The sequence below is a fragment of the Cupressus sempervirens genome, chromosome 3, assembly GCF_028749045.1.
Source record: "Cupressus sempervirens isolate cs-2001-9-10 chromosome 3, ASM2874904v1, whole genome shotgun sequence".
Lineage (NCBI taxonomy): Eukaryota > Viridiplantae > Streptophyta > Pinopsida > Cupressales > Cupressaceae > Cupressus > Cupressus sempervirens.
Window position 1 is genome coordinate 29,485,714 of NC_143120.1, and position 23,515 is coordinate 29,509,228.

The 23,515-nt window shown below is 35.7% G+C and overlaps 1 protein-coding gene across 1 annotated transcript; it reads left to right on the top strand.

Moving 5' to 3' along the window:
- The first annotated feature begins 12,436 nt into the window (after positions 1-12,436).
- On the top strand, positions 12,437-14,349 carry LOC149564610 (uncharacterized). The gene has a single exon (XM_089816896.1). It carries the CDS (start codon positions 12,766-12,768, stop codon positions 14,269-14,271), a length of 1,506 nt encoding a protein of 501 aa, XP_089673022.1. The 5' UTR covers positions 12,437-12,765; the 3' UTR covers positions 14,272-14,349.
- The last annotated feature ends 9,166 nt before the right edge of the window (positions 14,350-23,515 follow it).

Consider the following 23,515-nt stretch of genomic DNA (forward strand, 5'->3'; position numbering starts at 1 on the left):
ACATTATTTGATGACTAAGGAGTTTGTGTTGTATACTGATCATAAAGCTTTACAATACTTGGGAAGTCAACATAAATTGAATCAAAGACATATAAAGTGGGTTGAGTATTTGCAGAGTTTTACATTTGTGATCAAGCACACGAGTGGAGTTACTAACAAATTTTTTGATGCACTGAGTAGAAGATGTTCTTTGTTGACTAAAATGAAGGTTGAAGTTCTTGGTTTTGATGAAATGAAAGAGTTATATGATGATGATCTTGATTTTTCTGAGGCATGGAGAGAGTGCAGAGCACCAAATCTGACAGATCACATAAGTAAATATGATGAATATTTTATTCAAGAAGGTATGTTGTTCAAAGGTATTCAGTTGTGTATTCCTAGAAGTCCTATGAGGTTGAATTTGATTAAGGAAAAGCACAGTGGTGGATTAGCTAGACATTTTGGAATTGATAAGACATTGAGTTTGCTGAAAGAGAAGTATTATTGGCCACAAATGTATAAAGATGTTTAGAAATTTGTAAAGAGTTGTGGAGTTTTTCAAGTTGCAAAAGGAGTGAGTCAGCAAAAGGAGTGAGTCAAAATATTGGTTTGTATACACCTATTACTATTCCTGAGAAACCTTGGACTGATATCAGTATGGATTTTGTTCTTGGATTGCCTAAAAAAGTGAAAGGGTATGATTCCATATTTGTTGTAGTGGACAGATTTTCTAAAATGGCTCATTTTATACCATGTAAGAAGACATCAGATACTGAGCATGTTGCTGAACTTTTCTTTAAAGAGATTGTGAGATTGCATGGATTATCAAGAAGCATTATTTTAGATAGAGACAGTAAGTTTGTTGATTATTTTTGGAAGACTTTATGGAAGAAGATGGGTATTGAATTGAAGTTTAGTTCTACATTCCATCCACAAACAGATGGACAGACAAAGATTATAAATAGAAGCTTGGGTAATTTGTTGAGATGTTTAGTTGGGAATAAGCCAAGTAATTGGGAGATGGTATTGGCACAAGCTGAATTTGCATATAATAATTTTGTGAATAGGAGTACAAGGAAGACACCTTTTGAGAGATGTTTCTAGTGAAGAAAAGAGAAGTGATGTAGGAGAAGAATTTGCTAATTTCACGGAATCTTTGCATAAGGAAGTGAAGTTGAGGCTGGAACAAAGGAATCAGAAGTATAAGGAGAATGTTGATCAGTCTAGAAGACACCATGATTTTCAAGTTGGTGATGAGGTGATGGTTCATCTAAAGAAAGGAAGATTGCCAGTTGGAACATATAGCAAGTTGAAGATGAAAAAATTTGGACCTTGTAAGATCCTGAAGAAGTTTGATCGTGGTAATGCTTATGAAGTTGAGTTACTTGATGACATGGATATATCTCCTATATTTAATATTGCTGATTTCTATAAGTATCATGAGTCAAAGGATGAAATTGTTATACCATATGATTATCCTAATAAATAAATTGAGGAAGTTGAATAGATATTGGATCAAAGAGTTGGCAAGAGTACAAGAGGAAAAGATTATTATGAATATTTGGTGAAGTGGAGGAACGAACCTATTGAAGATGCTTCATGGATTTCTCAATTTGAGTTGGATTCAGCTCAGGTTGGGACATCTCAATAATTCAGGAGAATCATTTCTTTCAACCCTGGTTGTCTAATGTAGGGGCATCTTGGGTTGCCTTTTTATCTTGCTCATTTTGTTCACCTAGTAGTTCCTTCATGTGCCTAGCACTCTTAATGTGTCGAGTTATTGTAGCATCTCTTCATGTGCCAAGTTACCCAGTTAATGCTGAGTTGCCAGTCTCTAGTTGATGCCGAGTGCCAGTTTCCAGTGGATGCCGAGCAATGTCGAGTGCCAGTTCCCAGTTGATGCTGAGTAATGTCAAGTTGCCAATTTCTAGTTGATGCCGAGTGATGCCCAATGCCAATTTCTAGTGGATGTCAAGTGATGCCGAGTGCTAGTTTCCTAGTAGGTGCTGACTTATCTAGTGGGTGCCAAGTTGTCTATTTTTGGTTCTTAGTAGGAGCCAACTTGCGTATTTAATTTCGATCATGAATTTAATGATAGGATCTTGTGTCGTCCTTCCTCTTATGTAATGATTCTAGAATGATTTGTAAGCCATTTTGGAAAGTATAAATAGAATGTTTAGGCTTAGAATTAGGTAAGTTTAAGAGAAAAAAAATTAGAGAGCAGAACTAAAAGTGCAAATTTGCAGTTGGATCTTTGAATGTGAATGTATTTATAATTGACCGTAACCCAGAAGGCCTTATAGCTGGGCATGTATGAAGATATCTTGATGAATCAATAAAAGTACTTCACTCTTCCTCCTCCTTTGGTTGTTGTTCTTTGTGTTCATTTTCGTTGTGTTAACTCTTGCAGGGTGGTTTAGATAGCTGGGTGAGCATTTGGCCCTAGTTATTCATCCGCTTGCCTGCATCACCAACCTTGAATTGCTCTCTAACTCTTAAACCCCATCTCTTTAAACCCTTAATTTCTCTATAACTCCTAAAACCCATCTCTTTAAACCCGAAACCACTCTCTAACCCCATAATCCCTAAACTTGTTATCTAAATTTGATTTGTACTTATTACTGAAAAATAAAATGTAATGTAGTTCACATTTTTTAGATGTTGTACAATAGGTTTGTTTAGAAAGATTCATTTAGTGTGTTTTGATTCAATTATTTTATATAATAATATGTGTATATATGTATATGTATGCATGCGCAGATCTCTATTATCATATATCTAGTTTTTTTTGTTTATATCTTTCATCATTATGGCATCGGGGGGTAGTAATTTTGGAGAGGCCAGTGTACATGGTCGTCCTCATAGTGGTTCATCCCATAGATTGACTACTAGTACCCAGGACAGGGAGACATTATTCAATGATACTATTCAGTGCTTATAGAGCACACTTGATACTATTGATCAAAGTCTATAGGCTTCACCTATCCTATAGCATAGGGATAAGGTGATTGCAATTAGAGATGAGCTTATTAGCATGATGCACACTACTGAGGGTTTTAACCCTTATGATAGTGTTAGTTTGGACACTTTTTATAGTGCTTTATCCTATTCTATTAGTGGTGGTTTGCGATGGAGGGAGATAGATGAGATGGTCTTAGTGGAGAGTGTGAAGAACATGTTCCCACATTATCAACATTTGAAAAAGGTCAGAGGGTACATTATCAACATGTTCCCACATTATCACTTTATTCTCCATTGCACAAAAACTTGAATAGAGAGCTTGATATCACCAGCATACAAAAGACTTCCAAATTCAATTACATAAATACTAGTAGATCATAGACAATTTAGTAAAAAACTTTCCACATTAGAAGGTTATTATATTTCACTATCTATAACACTACAAAATCTTAAGACAAGTAGTTGCATTAAAGCATTGCTAAATTTAGATTAAATAAATTATTAAATATATTAAATAAATTAAATAATTTAACTATTCAATAAATTTAATAATTTTCATAATATTTTAAAACACTTAAATCCATTCTAATAATTTATTTAAATTTAATTAATTAATTAATTTTAAATAAACAATAAATTTAATTAATCAATTTCAGCACAAAAATAACCTTAAAAATCTAATTTCTAAATATTTCTTCAATAAAATTATATTTAATCTTTACTTTTTTACTATTACAAATGCAATTATGAATTAAATATAATAATTAAAAAATAAAAATTTACCTTTAAAATAAAAAACCTATTTTATTGAATTAAATATAACAATTTAAAAATAAAACTTTACCTTTAAAACAATTTTTTTTATTGAATTAAATATAACAATTTAAAAAAAAAACATAGAAAACCTATTTTATTGTCTAAACTTTATTGAATTAAATTTAAAATTTTAAAACTAAAACTTTACCTTTAAAATAAAAGAACCTATTTTATTGAATTAATTAGAAAATAAAACAATACATTTCAAACCCTATTTTATTGAATTAATAAAAAATAAAACAATACATTTAAAATGCGCTCACGCATGTGACCTTGTGCAAGCAATTTTTGTTATATCCTAATCCAGCCAAATTTGGTATGGCTAGATCAAATCCGACCAGATCGGATCTGGCAGAAACTGTCTAGGTGTCATCTGATGTGGCACTTTCTTTCATATTTTTTTACAATTCTGAAGAACTTAACACTTCAGAGGCCAATTTCATCATCAGATTTAGGGTTTCAAATTTTTTTTTAAAAATACCACTAGATAGAGCTTGTAGTCAAAATTATGCCAATATAATTTTTTTTATAAGTGACCCAATAGCGATTACAATAATTGCAAAATAATGCAAGTAGGTATTTCAACATTGAAGATGATGCATATTCAGAAAAATATAAAAATTAGTAGATGACAATGAATTTTTTTTTAAATGTTTAAGTGTTTTAGAGGAGAGAGTCCTCTTCAATAATATATAACATTTGTAATTGTTAACATAGATTTACTAGGGAAAAGATGGTGGGAACGAAAAAATCATTAAATTATGAAAAGTTCAACTTTAAATAGCTATAACAAAAAAAAATATACAATATTTTTGAAATTTTCTTTTTGATAGTTCTAGGTATACATGTCGTCAACAACACAGTTCAAATTTAGATGAAAATACATTTATTTGCAATTATTTTTGTAGTGGGAGCTATAACCCCTCATTTGCTCGATTTTTAACACTGTCAAAAAAGGTCATTGAAAATTATAAAAACATACTATTTTAAATTTTAAATTTTTTTTAAGAATAACATACATAAACTTTATCCTTTTACACATTTCATCAGTTTACACCAACTTAAAATTCAAAAGAGAAATATGACTTTTACATTGTTGAAGTTTAACACTTTTTTTTATGTTAGCTTTTTCGTTTGTAAAAGGGTCACATGTGTTTGTACTTTTACCCCTTAAAATATACCATTATCTACACCTTTTCAATCTCAATATCCTAGATAAGTCAAAAGATAACACACTCAGAGAAGGAATACAATGGATTCACTTGATCTAATTAGTCACCAAATATGAACATGATCATATGATATTTCAACTATTAAAATACATTCAGCAAGCAAGGCTACAGGAATGCACACACACTCAGCTGACAAAAAATGTATACAATAGAGAATATCTCTATTGAGCATAAGCAAAAATTACATATTAGCTCTGAAAATTAGAAAAGAGAGAACCCTTACGAGAGTAATAAAACTTTCTTTTATAGTTCAAGCATAACTAGGGTAGCTTCAGAAAGAAGCCAAGCTCAACCACTAAAATTAAAGCTACAATGGGTAATCGTGCAAATTCGGAGAAGATCTAATCCTGGTATATGTCCAAATGCAATGAAAATCATCAAAACCCTGATTGGAAGAAACCCTAAAGTGATAGAAACGATGTCATTAATGAAGAAAGTCCATCAGATGGATAACTAGGAGGTAGGCAGCATGTCTTTCACGACTTTCTAGCACGACCATAACTTCGGAGTGGTTAAAATCGATCATGGGGATCAAATTGTGTAGAAAATAAATTTTTGGCTTGACAAATCATCATGAATCAGTAGTCAACTGGGTCAAGCAACCAAGATGAGCCACGTGGACCAATAGTCTTTTATCTTTTTGCCACCTTGCAAAGTCTTCAAGTGTTGACTACCATGTTAGCCTGCTAGTGGTTGCAGCTTCGCAACTTTATTTCCAACTAACATCAAAAGCTCACGATTATGCAATCAAACCATGCAATAACTTGTTATTGCTCAGTTGCCATGCTGACTTGGGTTTATCTTTAACTCATAAAGACCTAGTGAACAAGGTGTTTCATGACCTCGCTATACTAACCACGAGTTAAGTTTAACCCCTTGTGACCAAGTGATCATGATATACTTCTCTACGTGTTAACCTTCCTCTGTGTAGTCGTAGCCTAAAAATAAATGTAACATAAGATGCCTATAACCCTGTGAAATTAACCATCACTGCCAACTACTTACTCTCCACCTAGGCCCACTGAGACACACATCCTCATATCGCTTCCTCACATTGTCTAAAGATCTGACATGTTTAGAATGTGAAAAAGAAATAGTCGTCAATCATCTTTGATCTGATAGCGGGCAAAATACACAGAAGAAATATTGGCCCATGATGCAGAGCACAAATCAAAACTTGCCAACTAACAACTCCACCAACCAAAAGAAGGAAGGCCCACCCTAGACACATGGCATGCTATTGCTTTGTCACATAAAATAAAGATCGAGCACTTCCGCAAAGCAATAAAGCAATGATTGTAGATCCTGTTGCATCAAACAAATGAGAAGATGCGGGCCTGCAAAAGTATTAACACACAGTCACTTAGGAAATAAGATATAATCTAATGTATTAAAATAGGTGTTTTTCATGTGCCCTAATATTGGAATACTCAAATATTTGAACGTTAACTATGTTTGGATTCAAATCTTTCAATTCAGGCGAGAGGGAAAATATAGTTAATAGGAATATCTTCATGGAATGTGTATAAATCAAAAACATTAAAAATAGGGGAAATGTCAAGATTTGCTAGTAAGTTGACCTAATCTTTTTATACTTCAATTTACAATAGGTGCCTATAGGAAACTATTCATGCCTCAAGTAAACCATCACCAAGTCACCAACAACAAATATTTGTTGTCTCCGAGTAGCATCTACAACAATCTTGTAATTTGCATTACTATCATGTAACTTTTGTCTGACATCTTGTTGGAGCTAGTAAAGGTGTTCAACAAGGCAACTCCATCATCACTAATTCTATTTCCGAAGGGAAATGACACAAGATCTAGAACACCTTGAGGGTTTTGACCATAGACAATTTGAAATGGAGATTTTCTAGTGGATCTGTTAATAGAACTGTTATAAGAAAATTTTGCCTAGGGCAATGCCAAGTTCCACTATTTAGGCTTCTCCTCCATAATGCAATGTAATAGATTTCCCAAACTCCAATTGACTACCTCTGTTTGTCCATCCATTTGAGGATGATAAGCACTACTAAATTGTAACTATGTTCCTAATTTCCTCCAGAGAGTCCTCCAAAAATGGCCCAAGAACTTAGTGTCTCTATCAGAGGTAATGGTATTTGGAAGGCCATGTAAATGAACAACTTCTGAGAAGAATAGTCTTCTACTCTAGTTGCATTGTTGGTCTTTTTACAATCAATAAAGTGGACCATTTTAAAAAATCGATCAACAACCACAAAAATAGAATCATTACCACATTGAGTGTGTGGGAAACCCAATGTAAAATCCATACTCATGTTAGTCCATGGTTCAATGAGTATTGGTAAAGGCATGTTAATCTTGTATTATGTGAATGTCCTTTAGCCACTTAACAGATTTTGCACCTTGCCACATATTTAGTGATGTCCCTCTTTATCTTCTACCAATAATACTTATCTTCAACCAAGTTTATTGTTTTGTCTTGTCCAGAGTGTCTAGCTAGTCCACCACTATGAAATTCCCTGATAATGTTTTCCCGCATGTATCTGCCTAGTATACATAGTTGTTTACCCTTAAAGAGGTAATTATCCTGCATAAAATAGTCACTTTTCAACATGATCCAACTTACTAGAAGATGAAGCCTTTAGCTGTTCTACAATTTCTCAAAAATCATCATTAGTTTCATACAAGGCCTTAATAGCATCAAAACCAGTGACCTCGTTTTCTATTGTGGTTAATAGTGTAGCATGCTTGCTCAAGGCATCAACAACTTGATTTTGTTTTCCAGACTTATGTTTCAGGACAAAACTATATCCCTATAAGAAGGATACCCACTTGGCATGTCAACTATTCAACTTGTTTTGTGTGTTGAGATATTTCAGAGCAATATGATCAGTAATCATCACAAACTCACGTGGGACCAAATAGTGCCTCCAATGTCTTAATGCTTGAACAATTGCATAAAACTCTAGATCATAGGTAGAATAATTCTTTCTCACTTCATTCAATTTCTTGCTAAACAAGGTCATAGGCTTACCTACTTGGCTAAGAACAACACCTATCCCAACATGTGAAGCATCACACTCTACTTCAAAAACTTTGTCAAAATTTGGAAGTGTCAATATAGGAGCTTCAGTTACCTTTTTTAAAGAATTTATAACTCTTTTCAGCATCCAGTGCCCATGTGAACTCCCTTCCTCTAGTATAGTATGTTATGGGTGCTACAATACTGCAAAATTTTTGGATAAACTTTCACTAGAAAGTTGCCAATTCATGAAAACTTCACACTCTTGTTATACTAGAAGGACTAGGCCATTCTAGGATTGCTCCTACTTTTTTTGGATCCATTTGAACACTAGCTTGAGAAATGACAAAGCCCAGAAAGATCAAACTAGTTTACATGAACCTACACTTCTTCAAGTTCGCAAAGAGCCTATCCTTCCTTAAGACACTCAAGATGATCCTCAAGTGTTGTAAGTGTTCTTCCTTTCTTCTACTATAGATCAAAATATCATCAAAGTAAACTACAAAAAACTTACCAAAGTAAGGTCACAACACTATATTCATTAACCGCAAAAATGTGCTAGGTGCATTTTAAAGTCCGAAAGGCATAACCATCTCTTGTCTAAAATGTTGTCTTCCATTCATCTCCCTCTTGAATGAGGATCTGGTGGTAACCACTTTAGAGAACAATCTTGCTAAAGTAATTAGCCCCCACTAATTCATCCATCATGTCCTCTATCCGAGGAATAGGAAACTAGTACTTAATGGTAATCTTATTGATTGCTTTGTTATCAGTGCACATCCTCCATGTACCATCCTTCTTTGGAGTCAAAAATGCAAGTACTACACATGGACTCATGCTTTCCCTAACCAAACCCTTTTGCATGAGTTTTGTCACTTGTTTATTCAACTTTGCATGTTATGTTGGATTCAACCAATAGGTTGCTTGATTAGGCAAAGTGGCTCCAAGAATAAGATCAAGACGATGTTGAGTATCTCTTTTGGGTCGGAGACCATCAAGTAGTTCCTTAGGACCAACATTGGCAAACTCCTCCAACACCTTCATTGGCTTGGGTGGCACCAAGTTTTCTTGTTCTTCTCCTCTTTTTAGTACTAGTGCATAACAACAACTTGTTACTTTCATTTCTTTGACAAATTCTCTTGCAAACAACATAGTTTCATTATTCTTTTCATCCTTAAGTGGCAACAAAACCACTTTAGAGACATCATTCTTTTCTCCCCATCATGCATGACCTTCCTATCATACTGCCAAGGTCTTCCCAACAACATATGGCAAGCATCCATAAGGATAACATCACACCATATCTCACCCTTACAAAATTTTCCTATGGTAAATCTAACTAAACATCTTTTATCAACTGTTACTCCATTTCCTTTCTTAAACTATGCAATACGATAAGGGTGAGAGTGCTTCTCACATTGTAAATTTAATTTCTCTACCATTTCTCTAGATACCATATTCTCACAACTACCCCCATCAACAATAATTTGACATACCTTTCCACCAGAAATGCATCTAGTTCTAAAAATGTTGGTTCAGAGCTACAAATTGTCAGAGTTCTTTGTAGGAACTTCATCTTTTTCTGGGATGATCATTGATCTTCTCATCATGAGGGTTTCTCCCACATCTAGTGAAACTTCTTGCTCCTCCTCTTCTGGCTAAGCCAAGTTCACTCTAGGCTATCTTCCTTGATTTATTTCTAACATGTTATAATTTTAGTATTCAAAGGCTCTATGTCCTTCTTCTCCACATCATGAAATAGGTAAAGGGCCTCCATTGGTTTTCCCATCCTCTTCTGCTACCATAACCTCATCCTCACTGAAATCCCCTTCCTCTTTCCTATTTTGCAGGATCTTGTCTAGAATTTGTATTTCTTTTGAATTCTCCTCAACTGTAATTAGAACCTCCTTGAAATGGTGTTGAGGGACCCCTTTTTCCTCCTCTATTCCTCTGATTGTGATGTCGATTTTTCTTTTCTTTAGCCTTTAGAACTAATTGTTAGGCTTCCTCCATATTGTTAACACGATGCATGCTTAGTTCATCTTGGATAGAGAATTCAAGGTCATTCATATATCTAGCAGCTACCTGCTCATCATCTTCTTGATGCTCTATTCTCATGGATAACTTATAGAACTCGTTTGTGTACTCTTATATAGAAGACAAATTTTGCTTCAAATTTTGGAACTTACGAAACAGGGTTTGTGAGTAATCTAAGGGTAAGAACTTTTCCCAAAGCTTTTTCTCCGTCTTGCTCCATGTTTTGATCACTTCCTTTTGTTTTCTAGTTCATTCCTTCTAGAGGTGATCCACCATATCATTGCATGCCCCTTTAATTTTGTGTAGGCAAAGTTCATCTTATTTCCCTTTGCCAAAGGCTTCCATTCAAAAATTTTACCCATCTCATTTAGCTAATCTATCAGCTCTTTTGGCTTAAGACTACCAGCATAGTCTGAGACTTTGATCTTGATCCCTTCATTTTTTCCTTCTAAACCCCAAAGCACTCTATCTTCATAGCTCAACTCTTCCAAGGGTTCTTCTTCATTTTCTTCATTTTGATTAACACCTCTTCGATTTCCCTCTTCACCTGATTCATCCTCTCCTTGTGCTCCTAGTATTCCTTGATTATCCATTCTCTCATTCAGTCATTCAATCTACCTCTGCATATCCAACATAAATCTTTGCACTAGAGTGACACCTCCTCTTTCTCTTCCTCTTCCTCTCCCAACTATCTTCCCGCTCTGATACCAAAAGATGTAGCCAAAAACCCTTTCAAAATAATACTAAAATATTAAAAAAGCATAGATTTTCATAACTAGATTCTTCATTAAACTTCTCCTACTCTAGTCTACCTTACAATGAAAGAAAACACCTACTTATTACAATTTTGAAAATTACCACATTTGACAAATTTTCAAAAAAAAAAAATGAATTTTTCCATTTTTGGTAATTTTCAAAACCCATCCTGCGAATCTCGATTTTTCCCAAGAAAATCCTCCAACTAAGGTAAGATGAATTGCCAACTAATCTATGAAACCGAGAATATGATTTCAGATTTATTACAAAAACTACTTTCTAAAAAACTAGAAAAAAACACAGAAACCCAATTTCAAAGGTCAAGATGATATTTCAGGCTCTCGAAAAAATGATGAAACGGCCACCTATTGATATAAGTTCCATTGCCAATTCAAATAACTCCTCCTCACGCAACTGCCTGTAAAATTGCAATTAAAACCCATATCTGAGGCAAAAGTTATGACTCTCAGAAGTTGATGCATCAGAGAAGAAAAAGATGATAATGTTGCTGCAAAAGATGGTTGGGCTCCACCCGAGCCTCCTACCAACCCCACAGATCATTTAAGTTTTAATGATAGGCAGAACCCTCCTCCCTCGACTGGCGCTGGCCACCTGAGGGTTATTTATTTATTTATTTATGAATAGTTGTTGATTTCCAACCTAGTGCTGAGTGGACTCTCATAGAGTGATCTTGTATCCTCCAACCCTTGTTTTGTGAACCTGTAAGTTTCATATTTTAATTTAATAGAGGGGAGTACTCATCAAAAAAAAAAATCTGAAAAACACTATGAAATCTCATGCAATTCTTTACCATCTGCATAATCTATAATAGAAAACAACAACAAAATCTTAAAATAGAAAAAATTAGACAATTTTACAAGTGAAAAAAATACAATTTTTTTTTAATGTACATTTTTATGAAGCATTTAACCCGCACCTATTTAATTTAGGTAAAATGTAAATACCTTTTCCCTACACAATTTAATTGGCCAGGAGCAAGTTTCCATAGCTTTCGAGAGGCATTTTGAAAACTCTATTTAACTAGCTCTTAAGCGGTGTTCCTACTGCATTCTAACTCTATTCGACAACTATAGCTTTTGAGGGGTATCCTAATCTACTCTAGAACTTCAAAAAATCCAAACTCCAATAAAATATCTCCAAATCATCGTGGATACATTACAATCCACTAACTAGTTTTGATTTTTCAGGTTGTGGATGGCACAAGTCACTTGGCATGGAAATAGTCCTTGCTTGCCTTGATAAGTTGTAAGGACCTAAATAACCCTTTGCTTGTGAGTGGATAAAAGAGACGATTACCCACACAGCTTCATGAGCAATTTATTACTAATTTTCTATTTCTATGAAACGAAATATTGTGTAGCCAATAACTAGAGTTAGAATTTGCATTAGGAGCCTATTTTAGTTGCCTTTGTACTTGGCTACACACAAAACAGAACTTGACAAACTGCGTTTCTCTGAATAGTTAAATGGCTAGAGACGCCGTAAAATGCCAATAATTAAAGACAAGGATGGTCAGATACCGAGTACGTTTTACCGTCCGTTGTCTTAAACTTCACTAAATGTAGTGACAGAAGACCGTTTTTTAGTGCTCTATGCAATGACCATAATTATTCACCGTGGGAACTTCCCCTACTTTCTTACGTCTCTGTTTTTGTCTAAATCCAGAACATACTTCTGCAAAGGGATTAAAAAAGAAGTCGAACTCAATTCGCATACCTGAAAGCAATCATGTCTCTAAACCCCACCATGCAGAGCCATCACCACGGCCAATCTTGAAGCAATCTCCCAAGGGCGCATATACACATTGAATATATATCCTCTGCTGGGTCCCCAATGTTTCCTTCCTCTTCAAGCCACGCAGATACATACATAGCTAGCAGAAATATGGGCTTCCATGTTACGAAAGCTGCTTCAACTGTGAAATGCCAGTGAGGTAGTGTGGAAACTTGTTGGGAAATCATGGGGAAATCTGGGTTCAGAATAATGCTGTACAAGCTCAGAGATTTTGCCAGAAAAAGCTCCATTGATCCACATGAGCCTGGAAATAATAAAGATATTAAGATTGAAAGAACAATTAGCCTGCCCAGAAGCGGCTACTACCACCAGTTTGCAGCTGCTGCTTCTTCTTCTTTGCAAAGAGGGGCAGGTCAGGGGTACGAATCTACCGGGGGCCCAAAGCATGAAAAGGATGACAAGATTCCGAAGAATAAAGGTAAATTGTTGCACAGTAAAAGCAACCGGATGGGTAGGCGTGATATGCCCCAGCTTTGTTCAACGCTGTTTGAGACAAGAGTCTCGGCGGGCTGCAGCTACAGAGTCGCCGTGGCGGCAAATGGGAGGAAAAGCTTGCTCGGTAAGAAGAAAAAGGTTTCGAAGAAAAATTTGCAGGTTATTGAAATGGAGAAACCTCGTGAAAATCCTCAGTGTAAGAGAAGCATGGAAAATTTGAGGGAAAGAAATAAAGATATAATTCTGCAGAGCAGGAAGGAGAAATTTTCCGATTGCACCGCTAAGGTTTCTTTCGACGGCGCCGTGCAAGAAGAGAGATCCGGGTTCGAATCCCTGCGGGGTCAGACATTGAACGGCAATGATAACAACAATAATGTTGAAAGTTGTCTTGGTGGAGACAGAGGGTTCGAATCCCGGAAAGGCCAGAATGTTGTTAGTAATAACAGTGGGAGGAGATGTTCTGCGTTTTGCTGCAGCTGTAGATTGAGCATCTCAGAGTCCATTGACGGGCTAGACGAGAGTAGCTTGTTGGATGCAGATATCTGGAGCGAAGAAGAAGAAGAAAAAGTTGAAGCTGAACATTTGCCGACGCCTTTCGTGAGACAATCCGATCGGGTTGTCTTTGATATGCAGATTGATTTTTCTAGAGAGGATTTGCTGGAAACCAAGGCGACTTTGTTCAGGCCAAGCGACGTGGCCGACCACGCGCAGGTGCAGGCCAAGCTGAGCCAGATGATCGAAGAAAAAGGCTCCAAGAAGAAGAGGGAGAAGAATTCAAGGCTTTCAAATTTAACCTCTAATGGAAAAGACTCGCAGCGTTTTCCAGAATTTCATGTAAATGATGATTCTGATAAAAGTACTTTGCTGCCTGGGGCGATTAATGACGGGGAATTTAATGGAGGGAGGGAAAAATGCTACGCCCGTGCAAAAATTGACAGGCAGCGGGCTAGTTTGAGGCCGAAAAATGGCGAGAAATGCAGAGCAGCGACTAATTCTGCAAGAAGCGAGGGAAACATTAATAAGATCTCAGAAAGCGTCGCTATTGTTAAATCCTCATACGATCCTCGAAGAGATTTCAGAGAGTCCATGGTAGAGATGATAATGGAAAACGATATTAGAGATGCTCGAGACCTTAAAGAACTTTTGCATTGCTATATTTTTCTCAATTCTGAGGAATATCATGACGTTATTTTTCAGGTATTCGAACAAGTCCAGTCGGATTTGAGAATCTCCTGAATTAAATAAGATATTGTAAATGGAGAACTTTGTAGAATTCTGAATTGATAGATTCAAAATTCACTATATATTTTGCTTCGTTTGTTTCCATGTCGTAAGAAGGTTTTGAGCAAATTGCGTCGGATTTTCAATCTAAAGAATTTGTGTGTCAAGTTCCGTAGAATTCTAAAGTGATAAATCTAAAGCCGTGTAAAAACGTATCACCAGTCGGATCTCATTTTCAACGGCTTCAAACGTTCGCAGGTTTTCACTAAAAATCCAATTATTTTCTAACCAGAACGAGCTCTTGAATATCAAGTCGTGTAAAGTCTATTTGCAGATATTCAATGACCCTGTTCTCTGTCAAGTTCAAAATAATAGTTTAGATTTAAATTGCGCATCGCCGACGCCATATGATTTTCTTTAACTCGATTTCTTTGCGTTTTATAACGTGTTTCGTATAAATTCCTGTAACTCTAATAGCTGATGAATCTGAAGCCATTTAGAAATATGAATTTTTAAGTTTGTATAACAATTTGTCAGACCTCAAACAAAATTTATTCTCGCAATGTTTTTGTATATCTAGCATCGGAACTTTTTAAACTTGTACAAAGTCTGTAAATTGCTAAAATTTCAGGACTACATTAAATTCGGTGGAAGCTGAACCAGAGTAATAGTCAAGAATCATAAATTAGCATTATTTCCACAGTCAAGAGCGTCTCTGATAGTTGTTTATGGAAGGAGAAAGGAGAAATTCCCCCGAGTTATCTTTTTCCGTCATAAGTAGTCTTTTGAGACTTAAACTGTTGGAAATGAATAATACTAAGCATTACGTTTCAATCTAGAAATCAAATCAACTTCACAAGATTTCTATTTTTGTCTGTTCCTTCCGTGAGAAGGTAGTTCGTGAGGCTTCAAACGGTGGAACAGAAGACTGTTACAGTTCAATCCAGAAAGTCAAATCAATCTCACGAGATTTGCAATTACAAGACATTTTTTTGGCTTTTGGCCTCTTTCTTGTAATGTTTTTGGAAAAGAAACCTCGAATTCAATCAACAACCGAGTCAATCTCGCTAGATTTTCTTCTAGAACACATTGGAAATTTTCAGCATGTAGACTGTACTGTCTTCTTTGCTGCGATTTGACCGCGCAATGTAAATTTCCATTTTAGAACTCTTAACATGAAATTTTCACCTCGAAAGAAAACTACCGTTTGTAAATTTAAAATCGTCTCATTTCTGTCCTATATTTCTCTTTTCCTTTCGGACAAGCATAAAGTATGCACAGAAAGCAAAAACACAATTTCGTACAAATACAAACCTTAACGAGGGATATAAACAAATCTCAATGAAGAATAAAGTAATTCCACTTACTCTGGACAAGTTGCTGAAGACGAGAATGTCGGAAAGTAAAGCAAATTGTATCTGCTTTCCTGGCCGCAGCAATGATTCGGCTCAGAAACAAATGTCTCCAATTAGAAAACGAATTTTCTTTGTTTAATATGGTCGGTTTATTTAGCAGGTAGGGAGAGGAAGATTTTCGCCTTTCGAAGATTATTACTGAATAATAACCGAAGAAAACCGTGAGAAAGAAAATCCCGTGATGATACTTGCCGATGACAGCCATTAATGGCTTCATTTTAAAATCCACGTGGCATAAATTTATGTGGTACAAGAATAATATCAAAAACATATGGGCAGGTCTTTGCCATGAGACGTACGTAATCTGGCGTACTGCGCAAGTAATAAATGCGATATCGACTGTCTAATAATAAACTTTCTTTGATGTACATGGTGAACCTTTAGAAAAAAGTTACATTTGGATTTTTACTCCAGCAATTTGTTAACTCTTATAATTTATATACTGAATTTCTCTACTTGTAAAAACAATTTCGTGTTAAATTTTATGATTACAATAAGTTTAGTTTAACTACTGTGCACATGTGGGGTAGCACGGGAAAGGAACTCAATTATTATAAATGAACTAAATTAAATAAAAAATATAAATAGCAACATTGTCTCATGAACTTCCAAAAATGTTTCAATTTCATACGATTATGTATATAAAATATAAAGTTAAATATTGAATACATTCATTATAAGATAATTTAAAAAAAAAAAAAAAAATTGGCATTGACGTTTTAAGAATGAAATCAATTGTTATTTTATATCATGTAAATTGAGTAGTTGTCTACTGACTGACCGGAGTTGCATGAATTAAGCTTCTAAACTAATCCAATGAAAAAATATCAAAAAATTTCTTTCACTTAAGCAATAGAGCTTATTTGGAAAAGAGAAATGGAAGACCCATTCTTAGGAATATTGTGTCATTTATTGATGCTTTATACAAGAAAATGATGAATAATAAATCAATTGATTGTGACTAGCTCATAGTTTGTGATTTTTTGGCCAATGACCCCTTAGACTAGTTTCCCTAGTTATCACCTAATAACATCCAAAGGATCTTGAAATTAATAGCATTGACATCTAAAGTCCCTTTCACATCTTTATTATCTGCTAGATTAGACCTACTTTACGCTATATCCCACTGTCATTTCATAGAAATCTCTACCAAGGTTTTAATACTTACCAACTATCCCACTGTCACCACTCCCAATTCATTGCCACATGAGACATACCCTCTTTGTAGTAATGTTGAGTTGTCCATTTGATAGGAGTTTATATTTAATTCAAACTAAGGTTTATTGTAAGTTATGGCATGTTGAATATGTGGTGTGTTGTGCACTCCAAACATATGAAATAATCATGCCTTGGGTGTGGAAGCTTTTTTGTGCCTTCAAATATGATATGTAGAGCTTTGTTAGATATATTCCTCCTTGTTATTCATTATTGTTTGGGGCTTGTTTGTTATTATTCTCCTTGTTTGTAGAGGATCAACATGGACCATCATGATTATCGCTTTGATGATGAAGGGGAGTTTAATACAAGCTATGATCTCAATCTTAGCAAAACCCATGCATTAATATGATTCTTTAAAAATATTCTATTAATTTTCAAATCATCACTCAATACAAGAACTCTTATTTTAGATTTAACATTTTTTAAAAATACACCAAAGTTGACTCTTATAAATATTTATTTAGTTTATTTCCTCTTATGATACTCATCTAAATGTTATAAAATTAAATCATGAAAATTTATGATATACATATTAGGGTTAACTTTTTACTTTTTTCACTTAATGTTATAATCTCATAAATAAAATATTTAAAATTTTAAAATATAGATTAAATACATATATTTAGATTTTCTCTTCTAAATATTTTTTCCTAATAAATAAAATATATGAAAAATTAAACATTTTTCTATTTCTTATGAATATTTTATCTTTTTCCTTATAAAAAGGATTCTATTCTTAGCTAAACACTCTTCTCACTCTTGCAAACCCTTTTGGTTAATGATAGAATCATTCTTTAAAGAACAAAACAATTTATTGCATAATAATTTCTTATTTTGAGGATAAAGATGCATGAAACAATTTTACACTATGTAGCATTTAGAAATATATTGTTCCTCTCTTAATATTATTTGATAATTAAATAAATGTAAGACAGTGGAGAGATAAACTTAGATTAGCGTCTCTCACACAGTCAATAGCTTCCATGAAATATGTAGTCGATGTGACTCTCATCCTTCTCTTTGGTGTATATTTTAGTTCTGTGTAACAAGGTGCCTCACAATTTTTTTAATATCTAGTTTTGTTTCTCTTTTAACATAGGATATTGATTGTGGTGGAAAGCAGAGTCACACAGGTAAAGTCATTTTTGCTCTCTTTTTTGGAAGCCTTGACGAGCAATAATCAAGATATTTTTAAAGCCTTCTTCCTTGACATCAAATTTTTTTTGAAAGACACGATGACCATGTTTCAGAAATATGTGCAACACAAGATTGCAAATGAAGTTTTAGAAAATTATATTTTCTTCCATTTGCAAACTAAGAGTTGATGATTTTCATGCAATCAGTTTCAGAGATGTTTTGAAGACATTTAGAGAGCTATGATTGGACACAAGTGTGCCATCGACTTCAGAGGTCTTTGTTGAAACAATCTGGCAACCTGGGCAAATGTTCAATACACAATTCCCCCACTACAAGAGAAGTATCAAATGCATCATTGGTGATTAAATTAATTTTCCTCATTCAAGGAGGCTTAATTTTCCCATCACACACTATCTCTATTTTCTTGTTTAACATATGTGACTGTCTTGAGCTTCATATAATTGTAGAATATTTGATGAAAGGCATTTTCCTCTGTGATTGTCACCTACTTGGTGTTGTCCACAATTATGATCTATGGAGTGGTGAAGGCCATAGCACATATTGGTGGCCTTTTCCTCACCACATCCTCCTCAAGGGCGTGCATATCAGGAAGTATGTGAGCTAAATCAATCTCCACCCATGCTACAGTAGGAGGATCTAGCTTCTGATTGTCAACTACAAATACATAATCCACAAACTCCATGCAAGTAAGCACAAGTTTATTGGGAAATGTGTAAGACAACACTTTCTAGCATAAGATCATCAGAAAATCTGAACAAACCGGTCAAGGTTTCCCAAGGGGTGAAGCCTATCAGCTTAATAAAAAAAAGAAAAAAATTATTATTTGATTATTATAAATTTAATTATTAACTAGCACTTGCACTCAAAGGAGCAAGGGGTACATTGATAGTGGCAAAAGGCGAAAGTCTATATAAGATGGTTCCCCATGTATATTTTTTTGCCAAGATATTTAAAACAACATGAAGGGAATATAAACATAAAAAAATAAGTTAAACATTTTTAATTTGACATAGTTAATTATTAAATCAAAGATAGTTAAACTCATTTTCTTAAATCCATATAAGAAATGTAGAAGACGAAAATAAAAATCCCAAATAAAAATCATAATGTTTGTAAAAAATCCATTGATTCCATGGGTTACTTTATAATCAATTTTAAATCTAGAGAGTCTTGTTTAGAGTGGCTTCTTATTTGGATGAGGAAGCTCGTCCATTGTCACAATGAGGAAACCTTTAGTTGTTATTGTGGATTTTTTTAATTGCTTGGTCATAATTTTCATGTTCACAAGATTTTTTTGATAATTTAAAAATTAAAATAAATCATAATACAATTATTTTCCTAGGTAAGTGCACCAAGTTGTGGTGCCAAAAGGGGGGTATAAGTGGCCACATTTTTTATGAAATCAACAATTTCTGAACTTCGACAAGAATTTGAAGATAGTTACGCCCAAAATTTTAAGATATGATAAAAACAAAAGTAGTAGTCGTTTGAACCTAGTTTCTAAACTACTAATTTTTTTTCAAAATGGTTTAGTTTTAGATCCTCAAAAAAGGGGGACCATAGAAAGTGGTACTATTTATTTAGAAAAAACATAACATAGTGCAAAGTGTGGCCCCACTAAATTTTAACTTTAAAAAAAAAAAATCTTTAATCACTCTAGTCAAAAGTTACCTTACACTGTGTAGTTTATACCAGATTTTTTGGGTAATTTTATAATGTATATATATATATATATATATATATATATATATATATATATAATGAATTTTTAATTGGAGACATCTCAAAAATGTGAAATATCTCTATGCTCCCCTTAGAAATGATTGAAAACTAATCTAAAATCAAAACTTCTTTTTTTCAAAGTGTGTAGAATGGAGTCTAATTTCTAAAAAACTAAGTTGTTGCAAAATTTGATGAATGAGATAAAATCTACAGCCCAATTAGTACACATTGGTTTTTGACAAAAAATGGATATATATTCAAAAGAAATTATAGTTGAAAGGCTTGAAATAGTTCAAATTAAAAATAAATTATGTGGTTATATAGCTAACACAAAGACCTACAAAGTCACGTAACTTGATTTTATCGATGCCCAACCATGAGAAAACTTGAAGGAGAGCACACAAGAAAAATCAATCATTTTTTGTATGTTTGCAACAAAACACGTCTTAGACCAGTTTAGAGACTCCAAACCTTTGGATTGGATCCCCAAGGAAAAACCAAGCCTTAGGCTTGGTAGAATCCAAATCTTTAAATAGTGCATATGCTCAATCGTGCACACACACTATTTAAAGCATTTTTTAAATTTAGGCTTTCATAGTGCATACACGCTTTAGTGTGTACACACTCTTGAAGCCTAAATTTTAATAGAGAGGGAAGGAAAAAGGCAGAGAGGGTAGAGAATGAGAGAGATTAGAAGATGGGGCGAGAGCAGGAGGTGGGATAGGGAGAGAGGGAGAGAGAGAGAGAGAGAGAGAGAGAGAGAGTAGGGGATGGGAGTGTGTGTGAGAGAGAGAGAGAGTAAGGGGTGGGAGAGAGAGAGTAGGGGATGGGGAAGAGAGATAGTAGGGGGTGGGAGGGAGAGAGTGGGGGATGGCAGAGAGAAGGAGATGGTTGTGTGTGTGTGTGTGTGTATGAGAGAGAGAGAGAGAGAGAGAGAGAGAGAGAGAGTAGGGGATGAAAGGGGGAGAGAGGGAGAGAGTAGGGGATGGGATAGAGAGTAGAGAATGGGGGGGGAGAGAGAGAGAGAGAGAGAGAGAGAGTAGGGGATAGGACTGTGTGTGTGAGCAAGACAGTAGGGGATGGGAGAGAAGAGATAGAGAGAGAGAGAGAGAGAGAAGGGAGAGAGGGAGAGGAAGAGAGAGAGGGATGGGAGTGTGTGTGTGTGTGTGTGTGTGTGTGTGAGAGAGAGAGAGAGAGAGAGAGAGAGAGAGAGAGAAAGAGAGAGTAGGGGATGTGAGAGAGTGTGTGTGTGTGTGTGAGAGAGTAGGGGGTGGAAGAGAGAGAGTAGGGGATGGGAGAGAGAGTAGGGAATGGGAGAGAGAGAGAGAGGGGGGAGAGAGTAGGGGGTGGGGGAGGGAGGGAGAGAGAGAGTGAGAGGAGGTGGTGGGAGAGGGGGAGAGAAAGAGAGGGGGGGGGATGGGAGGGAGAGAGAGAGAGAGTAGGGGATAGGAGAGAGAATGAGAGAGGGAGTAGGGGGTGGGAGAGAGAGATTAGGGGATGGGAGAGAGAGTGAGAGAGTAGGGGGTGGAAGAATGAGAGAGTAGGGGATGGAAGAGAGAAAGTAGGTGGTGGGAGAGGGAGTGAGAGAGAGGGGGGGGGGGGGAGGGAGGGGGATGGGAGTGTGTGTGTGTGTGTGTGTGTGTGTGATAGAGAGAGTAAGAGATGGGAGAGGAGAGAGAGCAAGAGAGTAGTGGATGGGAGAGAGAGTGAGAGAGAGTAGGTGGTGGGAGGGAGACAGTGAGAGAGAGAGTAGGGGTAGGAAAAAGAGAGAGAGTAGGGGATGGAAGAGAGAGTGAGAGAGAGAGTAGGTGGGGGGGGGAGAGAGAGAGAGAGAGAGAGAGAGAGAGGGTGGGAGAAAGAGAGAGTACGGGATGAAAGAGAGAGTGTGAGTAGGCAATGGGAGAGGGAGTGGGAGAGGGAGAGGGAGATAGAGAGAGAGAGAGAGAGAGAGCGAGGGGATGGGAGTGTCAGAGAGAGAGTAGGGGGTGGCGGAGAGAGAGAGTAGGGGATGGGAGAGAGAGAGAGAGTAGGGTGGGAAAATGAGAGAGAGAGAGAGAGAGAGTGGGAGAGAGAGTAGGTGGTGGGAGAGGGAGTGGGAGAGCGAGAGCAAGAGAGAGAGGGGGAGAGAGAGAGAGTAGGGAGAGAGAGAGAGAGAGAGAGAGAGAGAGCGAGGGGGATGAGAGAGAGTGTGTGAGAGAGAGAGAGTAGGGGGTGGGAGAGAGAGTGAGTGAGAGTAGGAGAGAGAGAGTAGAGGGTGAGAAAATGAGAGAGAGAGACTAAGGGATGGGAGAGAGAGTGAGAGAGAGAGAGTAGGTGGTGGGAGAGGGAGAGGGAGAGAGAGAGAGAGAGAGAGAGAGAGAGAGAGAGAGAGAGAGAGTGGGATGGGAGTGCGCGCGCGTGTGTGTGTGTGTGTGAGAGAGAGAGAGAGAGAGTAGGGGATGGGAGATGGTGGGATAGGGAGAGATAGATTTTTCACATAGCGCATATGCACTATAGTGTGCACACACTTTAGAGGGGTATGCACTATATGAAAACACCAAAAAATAGTTATAATGAAAGTTTGGGTCCTTACTGATCCATATTCTATTTTTTGTTTGTTGTGTGTTCTATTGTTCTGACAGAAAACATGATAAGGCTTTCTACTTTGGCTCTTCTTACATTGTCATCTCCTCTATAGATATCTTTCAATTTGTTCCACATTTCAAAAGCAATTTTGCAATTTTTTACCTCATCAAATTCAGCATAACTAAGAGCAAATGCAATATCAATCATCATGATATTATGTTTCTTCTTTTCAACAATGTCTTCAACTGATAAATTTCTAGTGGGAGTCTTGTATTCAACATCAAGATATTTGCTACTTGAATCACTAATGGTAGCCAAATGTAACCTCATAAGTCCTTTCCATGCTACAAAATTGTCTCTATTCAGCTTGGGAATCTCTCTTTTTTAAGACATCCTAATCTTTAGCTTAGGTCCTTGAAACCTTCTCTGCAAGCACCAGGAGCTCTAATACAAATTGTTGGAAATATAGGAGTAACTAGGAGGGGAGGGGTGAATCAGTTACTACAAAAATAAATCATAGATCCCTTAGATGTTAGTAGAAAATGCAAATATATAACTAAATACTGTTGAAGCTTGGTAAACACACAGAATGATGTAACTTAGTAATAACTAGATTAGCTTGGTAAGAGATTAATACATGAACCTTTAGATGTTATCTATGATTACCATTACTTTAACTTAGTTGCAAAAACATAAAAGAAAATAGTATGAACACATTTGATACTAGGATTTAATGTGGAAAACCAATTTGGAAAAAACCACCAATTGCAAGTAGTTACTATTTTCACTCTTCTAAACTGAACCCTCTTAGGAGCCAATCTTGTTAAAGGTTACAAAACACATTGGTAGGTGTGACCCTGTTAGAGGATATAATCACCCTATTAGGAGTGGCCTTGTTAGAGGTCTTGAGAACAATTCAATGTGTTAGGACAAAACCATGGACAGAGATAACAATTACATGCAAATATAACCAATAATAGAAAATAATAGATCACACAAAAAAGAACACAAGACACCAAGATTTAATGTAGTTCACCCAATCCCTGGACTACATCCACCAAATAGCAATTCTGATATTATTACAATTTAGTGATTATAACCTAATTACAATCTGTAATCCCTTATAGCTCAATACCGCTGCAAGAACCAATTTCGCATCACAACTTAATGAAAAATACCTA

Excerpts from the sequence above, each read along its gene's own strand:
- LOC149564610 (XM_089816896.1), top strand. The coding sequence starts at position 12,766 with ATGGGGAAATCTGGGTTCAGAATAATGCTGTACAAGCTCAGAGATTTT.